Source organism: Penaeus chinensis, chromosome 34 (genome assembly GCF_019202785.1).
Source record: "Penaeus chinensis breed Huanghai No. 1 chromosome 34, ASM1920278v2, whole genome shotgun sequence".
NCBI lineage: Eukaryota > Metazoa > Arthropoda > Malacostraca > Decapoda > Penaeidae > Penaeus > Penaeus chinensis.
In genome coordinates, this window is record NC_061852.1 from 21,999,538 (window position 1) to 22,008,353 (window position 8,816).

The window sequence follows — 8,816 nt, forward strand, 5'->3', positions numbered from 1 at the left end:
ACCTCATCAACGGAAAGCACTTCCTGGGTCAGTTTTACGTGATCCATAGTAAGATATCTAGCCTGTAGGAAGAGGTATGTCATTGTAAGAAGCCTGCACAAAATAAAAAAGGTGTATTATCACTAAATATATCTCAAGCAAGATTCTGAAATAAATTCTGAATCAATTTTCAATATTCATATGCAGTACATAAAAATGGCTATCAAAGACCCATGTGCACAATACCTAACTTATAAATAACTAAACTAGTAATGCAATAGGGAGGTGTATAATTTGGCTTATTTCTCATAATAAATGATCTCATTAACCATTTTTCTTCCAAAAACAATTTATTGTCTTTATTATGTTTATTTCCTTGAACTATATATTGCTGACTTCATTACTGCCAACTTTCCATGGCAGTCCAATTGCAGTGGGAGACTTCATGATCTGCATACAACCCGGCCTGACTTCCCTGTTCCCCTAGTAGTCTTACACATACTTTTAGACATTTTGATCTCAGGGTTCTAATTTTCTCCATGGATATTTCAAATGTGAATTCAAATCTACATATGCATGACAACATAGACACACAAAGAAAAATATTGAAAAACCAAGAGTCAGAATTCAGAGACAAATTAGTCCACCATGTAGGGCAGGAGAGACCTTACTACCAACCCATATTGTGAACTATAAAAAAAATCATCTCTGCAGTAAATGGGAAAATGGCATAGTTGAATGCACAGGCCTTCACTGAAGCATTCTTTTTTTCAGCAGCAACCTTATTTGTAAGCAAATTTAAGGAAAGAATAAAAGAATTATAATTATTGAGTGGGGGTCATCCATGTGCTTTTTACCTCCGCTGATTGGAGGGATGATTGCCACTTCGTCTCCTGTTGAAAGTGCAAGGTCCTGACCGGGTGCACAGTACTCCTGGTTGAGCGATATGATAACACTCCTTCGGATCTTCTCTAGCTCCCCAAAGGACCGGACAACCTGTGACAGGAGTTGCTCTGGGGTTGTTGTCGCTGTCAAGGTTAGAGTAGCACGCTCTATGCCAGCGAGTTCACGTGCTCCAGCAAAGAACAGTACTGTGACTGATACCTCCCTCTCAGTCATCCCACCTAATCAAACAGAAAAACAAGAAAGGGTTATACCATCATCCTATGCCCCAGTACAATTAATATTCAGTCTGCCTTACCTAAATTATCAATGGCCAGACAGCAAATTAAAGTGAATAAGGGTTAGTTGAGGGGGATAAGGACATTTGGACACAACTTCTTAACTTATATACTTATTATTATTATTTTTTTCAAGGAGGAAAAGTGTAGAGCATAGGGCATGTGACTTTTCTGAGATATCCTCTGTGACATATATTACTTGAAGACTATATTTGAATCAATACAGAAAAGGATCCTTAATATATATCATAAAAGTAAGAGTAGCTAATAAAATAAGGTAAAACAAAAGTATAAAAAGTCCTGATATAAAAAATCTAGTGGGGCATGTTTCGCCCAGCTGCAATCGGTATGTGGCCACTGATGGGACAGAGTGGGAGAAAGAGACAGAGTTAACACAAGACAAAAACAAAACAAAAATCATGCAAAAATATCTATCCCACAGTGACATGAAATTAATATAATTATAATCAATAGACCAGATCACTTTCTATGTGCATGATTAAGCCAAACATTAGCATGGGATACAACAGTGAAGATGCAAATGTCTCATATGTGCTACACTTACTATACTTCTGATTGACAAAATATATAAAACAATACGAATAGGCTGCATAACCAACAACATATCATAAAAGGAAGGCCTGCATTTCTCTTACTATCTGACAACCTTTGCTCTGATAGCAAGGGATGTCAGAAAGTATTTCAAAGAAACTGCAGATCAGAACAACTTCAACACTTAATTGTTTTTTGCTGTTGTTGTTCCTTGTTTAGGGCACAGATCTTTAACTATACTACTGCAATCTTTAACATAAAAAATATGAGACAAATATTTATATGAAATAACAAAAAAAGACCCACATTATGAAAGCAGAGTACACAAAGGCATAACCAGCGAGAGGAAAAATCAGCACAGATATACCAAAGGTAATACTGGTGACAGCCTCAATAATAATTAAAGATTCTAGATCACTTGATTCAGAGATATTTCAGACCAAAGTCATAAAACCTATGTTCAATACTGCCTTAACATATTCTAATTTAAAGCAACTTTTAAAGATGATTTCTAGAAGGCTAATAAGATGCCAATTGGCATTACTGAAAATTATCTGGTATCACTCAAGATAGTGAGGATGAGGTTAGCTTGTTATCTGATCACAGATAATGATAGACTACTGGTGATGTACACACACAAACGTAAATACAGAATATTTCATTAAGAAATTATACATACAATCATTATTTCCTTCTTTCCAACAGTAACATAAATATGGGCAGAAACCATGGTATCAGGACAAAGACTGCTTGTTATCAGCAGGAATAAGGAAAGCCTCTAAGTATCACTCATGCACATGAACTGCCAGTGATAATTTTCAATAAAAAGTAAATACATCAATTACTAGCCTTCCTTAATAATTATCAATTATTTGTATAATTCTGATAACTGGATTTATAGTAAATTCATACATTCACATTGCATTAGCAATAAAGAATACATCTTGCAGAGTAGTGATCCAACAAATTATATTTACAAACAAAATACAAATTCTAGAGCTCTTCATTACTCCTTTCTTTCTTATTACTGTTATACTTATTGCCTCAATTTCAACCAGAAAAGGGGAATGTTGGTTGGAGTACATCAAAGATCTCACTGTAAAGTGTAACACAATTCAGAGTGGGTGGGAATGAAATATATCCTATGCATTTTCTGATGTATAAACATAACTGCCTTAATGAAACTTAGAAAACTGGGCCATGATTGCTTCAAAAAGTGGACTTCTGCTGTGAGTGGCATGGGTGTTTATGTGTGCAACTTATTCCTTGTACTAACAACTACAATTTTTGCTCTCGACACGAATATCACCATCAATTTGCCCTAGCTCAGTGCATCCATATCATGATGATTAACCATGGGAAATACTGTTCTAAGAGACTAATAAGAAAAAACTACTTTAATGGCTTCAAAATGGCACATTACTAAGAGATCATTGATAAGGTAAATAGCATTTATCTTCACGGCAAATCTGAAACTATGTTATTAAGTACTACTATGGTATAAGTTGCTAGTTTTGACGAGGGAGTAGGAAATCTGATAACAGAATCAATCTAACTTGTATAAAAATATTACGGGTATATCTAACAGTAAATGCATTACCCTTTGCTACTGACACTTCTGCAATTCTAGACTTTATAAATGGAAACGGAAAAAAAGACATAACACGCCCACTTCTTCTTCTTTCACACACAAAATGATACTTATTATGCACAATAAATAGTGAAGCAATAAACGTTTACCTCCGTCTATCAATCTAAGAGAGTCAAAATGTTGAAAATAAAGGAAATCCACAAACTAAACGGAAGAAAAGTTATCAAGAGAAGACTTCAAGGTTGAATGAACGTAGTTTTTCATTCACACTTTGTTTACATTTGTCTCTCTTGAAGGTATAGGAAACAGCTGGGGTTCTGAAGAATAGCAATACAAATTTTAGTAGATTTATTAAACTTTTTTAGCTTTTTTGTTGGTTCTATTAAATATAATCTGCAATTTAGGGGCCATAGGTTCATTAAGATGAACTCGAAATGGAATATATAATTTTTCTTGTTAAGGATGAAGAAATGTGATGTAATGCACCCATTTATCTTATTTTCATATCAGGATTTGTACTTTTAATTACAACATTTATATTGTGGTTGAGGGTAATGTTTTAAAACATATATTAGCAGAAACACATGGAAAATTACGATGATAAGAGCAGTAATAAGTAAAGACGGTTCTGCAGTTTGTATTATCCCATCAAAAGTTACATTCATATTTTTCCTTCTTACAAAGCGTATACATATAAATAAGAAAGTATATCTGAACAAACTTCAACAACTGAAACCCCCAAGTATTTTTAAGAGATGTCGAAACCTCAGACGTAAAATATCGAAAAGGAACCATCGTGTTAGTCAAGGTTGCCAAGTCGGTATTTCTTCCTTTTCTTTTCGCCTAGAGTCCGTGTGAGTCTCAATATACTGTGTTGCGCAAAGATTTAATATATCGAGGAATATCCTTTCAGTCGAGCATCATCTGACGTTCTCTTCTGCAAATCAGGTTGATATAAAGCTGAACTGTAGGATAGTGTGTGGATAGACGACGAAGATTTCGAGTCTTGTTTGATAAATTGGGAAAAAGTCCAGATATGAAAGGCGGCCATGGGAGTGCAAATGTAAACAAAAGCATGTTGTGATATCCGCACCACGTTTATTTAAGCTCCCCTGACAGTTTCAACGTAAGGCATCCACACAGCATTAGAAAGAGTGATTCTTTATAATATCTCAATTGTTCGCGTTAAACTGAAATGTACTTATTCTCGAATGATTCTTCATGCGGCGTGAAACATGCTAGTGAATCGCAAATACCTTTTTAGAATTATTTCGATACCGCTTCGTGCTTGATTAATATTTAGAAATTTGCATTTAATGGTTGGATATCACATAATTATGGTCTTGTGAAAACTTAAAACCTGTTTGGAATCTTTACATCTTCATTCCATAAATTTTAGGGAGTAAACCAATCACAAAACGAAATTATTTTTCTTAAATGTTCTATTGCGTTTATTTGCACGTGTTACTTTAACTGGCGATAGTATTGGTCATGTCACATATTTGGCCTGATAATGAGCATTCCAGAAGTTTGTAAAAGATCCTTCAAAACACGTTGAAGGACGAGTCGGTAGAAGCATTTACAGCCTTGCTTCTGAGTGGAAGTTCCCAGCAGGTTGTTCACTACCAGTCAATTTGTGTGAAAGAATCTATAAGTAAAAGGTGGTGGGTGAAATGCTCGTTCAGGCTCTAAATAATTACATTGGTGTTCTGTAGGAGAACCGAAGCTGCACGTTATATTATACCCGAGAGTAAAGCCATGGCTGTAAATTATAAGAAATTTACAATTTAGAAAAGCTTGTAGTGAGAGGAGAAAATGATTTTAAAGTACAACTGCAGTAGATTTTGACCATGTGCTCTGAGCCCAAGGTAGAGTGCATGACCAACATGCAGGTGTCCCTGATGCCAAGTCTGTCCGACGCTATCTCTTGCTATGAATACGTGGAGAATATATGGAGGATCTTTCTTTTCCTGGGTAGGGATTGGAAGCAGCAGCCCCCTGCATTAAACAATATAGCGACTCATTCGGTACTATGATACAGCAAAGTTATAGAATTCCACACCTGTGCACATGTGGCAAAATATTGGCTTCATGTTACCTCTCACTATAGTCCACAACACCCTCACACAGCTAGAGTTCTTAATGTTGCGTTTTCTCTTAATTTGGCATGCTAATAAAATGGGGGTACAGGGGCTTCCCCTTCTGGCTAGGGAATAAATAGAATGTAGGAAGGTTAGGCTCAGAATTTTATTCGCATGATAACATGGTTTTTAGACTTCATCTCGCGAGATGCGTCGCTCTTGGTAACAAATACCTTAATGTAGAAAGGCTTCTTTTGATCATTGAAATACATTTTTATTGTAAATTGTTTGCAAAGCTTGATTGAACTAGCAGAAACACCTTGTGTAATATCATGTAATTTGACCTTGCAGCAGAAATAGGAACTCCTGCAGTGTTCACACATTGGGCAATGGCTTGTGTTGCAATCGTTTTCTGTAAAAGGAATTGCCGGAATTAGAATGTTACAGCTAGGGGAAAAGCAATGAATTTTAATGGTTGTTCTAGCCTACACTATACCATAATATATTTTTTTGATATAACCCCTTTACTAATTAAATGAATAACCTTCCAGCACAATGGTGAAGATCTTCAAGCCTGGCCGCGTGGTGATCATGCTCGGTGGCCGTCACACCGGCAAGAAGGGCATTGTGGTCAAGACCAACGAGGAGGGTACCCGTGACCGACCCTTCGAACATGCCCTGGTTGTTGGCATTGACCGATACCCTCGTAGAGTCAAGAAGTCTATGAGCAAGAGCAAGATTGCCCGCAGGTCTACACTCAAGCCTTTCATCAGGGTAAGGAAAATGGTTCTATGTTACTTGAGTATTAACATCAGCAGGTATATTGAAATTCAGAATTTGAGATTGAATTTAGAAGTGACTTCATTCCTGTCATTAAAGGGTTTCCTGCTAAAATGTACAAATATTCTTAAAATTTAGTCCATCAATGATGGTATAAAAAATCTTTAGGCATCACTGACTTCGGTGATTTCTGGCATCTGTCATGCTGTTTGGCCCGGGAGTCCGCTACATGTAGTGAAACTTTCCATTTGACTTGCTCTAGTATCTAATGAGTCAGTTTCTTATGACGGCTATAGGCGTGGCCCAGCAAGTATGTGTTTAAATCTGGTTGCATAATAACCATCACATTGCCAAAAATCCAGGCATTGGGCTGATGTGAACGGCCACACTGTTGGGTGTGCAGCGTGTAGGCTGGGCGCACGCGAACATGTGTGCAGTTACAAGGCTCTATACCACCTATTTGCAATATTATATCCTCTTTGTATGTATAAGTGTGTTCAGCTTTTCTGCCATTTTCCAATGCCCACATTGTGATTTAATTTGCATTATTCAGATGGGTAATACTGTTTTCTTTGCACAGACTCTCTCTCTCTCCAGGTAGTCTACAACTTGGTGCCAAACAAAGATGTGTAGCATTTAGTAATTTGACATTTAAATTTTTGGGGGGATATTATGCAGTTCTGTCATACAACTCATGTTGCTGGTCACAGAAATGCTAATCATGGAAATGGAGTTCTCCACGGAGCCAGCACTCTTCCAGTCATGGCTCATGGACATTACATTCCACACTTGTACATTGATGGGAATAATGTGAAATTGCTAAACGAGTCTAATAATCCTCCCAAGAGAACTGTGCACATGTGGCAAGTCCATCTTGTCACCCCGGTCTTCAGCCAAAACATTTTTAGAGCAGGTTCGCATCGCCCGGCCTATACTCGCTTTTTCATGATGTGATGGTCATGTCACCTGGATCAAAGGGGTTAACTATAATACTAATTTTCAGCACAAAATGCCTTTAATTTACATATTTACATGAGAATGGAAATAGTGTCCTCCCTAGAGCCGGCACTCTTCCTGTCATGGCTTATGGACAACATTCCACATTGGTTTATTGATGGAAAAAATGAAAAAGCCCCTTCTAACCACCCTCCCCAGAGATTTGTGCAGGATTGTAGGGGTTAACCCAAAATCTATTGTTTACATTACCAGTCTACTGAAACTGTTGAAAGTTGAACTCCTGTAGGTTATCATAGTAACTAAAGTACTATATTTTTTCCCAGATTGTCAACCTGAAGCACATGATGCCCACCCGCTACACCACCACAGATATCGTCTTTAATAAGGATAAGGTGAACAAGGAGGTCCTCAAGGATCCTGGCCGAAGGCAGAAGCTGCGCCAGGTTGTCAAGGCTCAGCTCGAAGAAAGGTAAGCCTACATCCTAATTGGTTTGGGGCATATATTTAAAGTTTAGTAAAGTTTATTTAGTAAAGGCAGTAAATTTAGTTTGATCCCTTGTTTTATATTTTATTGGGTCAGCATAGTGCCAGCAAATAGCCCAAAAGTCTGGGCATTAGGCTTACTTTGAATGGCCAGTGTCATGAGCACACATCTAGATTTCTGTGACATTATTTTTTTTTTTTTTTTTTTTTTTTTTTTTTTTTATGTATAAGCATTTTTTGCCATTTTCCAATGTCTTGTCATTTGATATGCTGTATAGAGCTGGAAAAAGACTGTTTTCCTTTTGCACAGACAATAGCATCTCTAGGTAGTCAATGATGCAGTGCAATAATAAGTAACATTGTTGTATGTTCATTTTAAAATTTATCTAATTTTCATAGCTCACAGATGATACGTTCCATACTTGTTTGCTGATAGGAATAATGCAATATCCCCATCCTAAATGCTCAGCCTAATCATCCTCCAAAAGCTTTGTGCACTTGTTGGTGATTCATTCTCATCATCCTGGCCTTCAGACAAAATTCTTATAATGACATGTTTGTCACCCTGGCTCTCAGCCAAATTTTTCCATGACCTGCTCTCATCACCTCGAGACAATTATTTTTCATGTCATGTCACCTGGACTACTGAAGGGGTTTAAATAAGCCAAATTCTCATTCAAAATATGGAATGTTATATTTTTAGAATTTCTCGTGTCTTCATATTCATTACAGTCCAAGGCTGGATTATACAAAAAATGTTTTTTTTGTTTATTATTATTTTTATATTATTAATATTATTATTATTATTATTAATTGCCCCCATTCATCTTTTCAGGTACAAGACTGGCAGGAATCGCTGGCTTTTCCAGAAGCTGAGGTTCTAAATAAACTTGAGAATTTTGATAGTTGTGTTCTTTACCATGCTTTTAATATTGTAAGAAAAAGAAAATTGGTTGATTTTAAGTTTTGCATTATATTTTTAAGTTTAATTATGTGTGGATAACCATGAATGTTTCTTGACTGTTGACTTCGAGAACCCATAATTTGAAATAAAGTAGTGAATTACAACAAATTCTCATTTTTCCTGTCAGTTTCTCTAGAATATTAACATCTTTATTATTTATGAAGTTGTGAATAAGGTGATGTTGAATGCTAGATGTATTATGTAAATAGTACCAAGTCTATGAAATGTGTATGAACTGTGAAGTACAG

The 8,816-nt window shown here is 36.4% G+C and overlaps 2 protein-coding genes across 4 annotated transcripts in view; one reads left to right on the forward strand and one right to left on the reverse strand.

Annotated features, from left to right (window-relative positions):
• Positions 1-974, reverse strand: part of LOC125043578 (molybdopterin synthase catalytic subunit-like) — a 16,490-nt gene extending 15,516 nt beyond the window's left edge. Inside the window, exons 1-2 of the mRNA XM_047639787.1 lie at positions 837-974; positions 1-62 (exon numbers count right to left, since the gene is read on the reverse strand). The exon at positions 1-62 is cut by the window's left edge and continues 73 nt beyond it. Coding sequence (XP_047495743.1) covers positions 1-47 — 47 coding nt within the window. The 5' untranslated portion in view covers positions 48-62; positions 837-974. The remainder of the gene's footprint in view (positions 63-836) is intronic.
• Positions 975-4,053: 3,079 nt separating this feature from the next.
• On the forward strand, positions 4,054-8,507 carry LOC125043899 (60S ribosomal protein L27-like). Of its 3 annotated transcripts, none has more exons than XM_047640270.1 (4): positions 4,054-4,157; positions 5,936-6,158; positions 7,445-7,590; positions 8,440-8,507. In XM_047640270.1, the coding sequence occupies exons 2-4, from the start codon at positions 5,940-5,942 to the stop codon at positions 8,486-8,488; spliced, it is 414 nt and encodes a 137-aa protein (XP_047496226.1). In that variant the 5' UTR covers positions 4,054-4,157; positions 5,936-5,939; the 3' UTR covers positions 8,489-8,507. The 3 variants fall into 3 exon arrangements, with proteins under 3 accessions (XP_047496226.1, XP_047496225.1, XP_047496227.1); XM_047640269.1 differs by having other exon boundaries at positions 4,105-4,251; XM_047640271.1 differs by lacking the exon at positions 8,440-8,507 and having other exon boundaries at positions 4,105-4,251; positions 7,445-7,594.
• Positions 8,508-8,816: the final 309 nt, after the last annotated feature.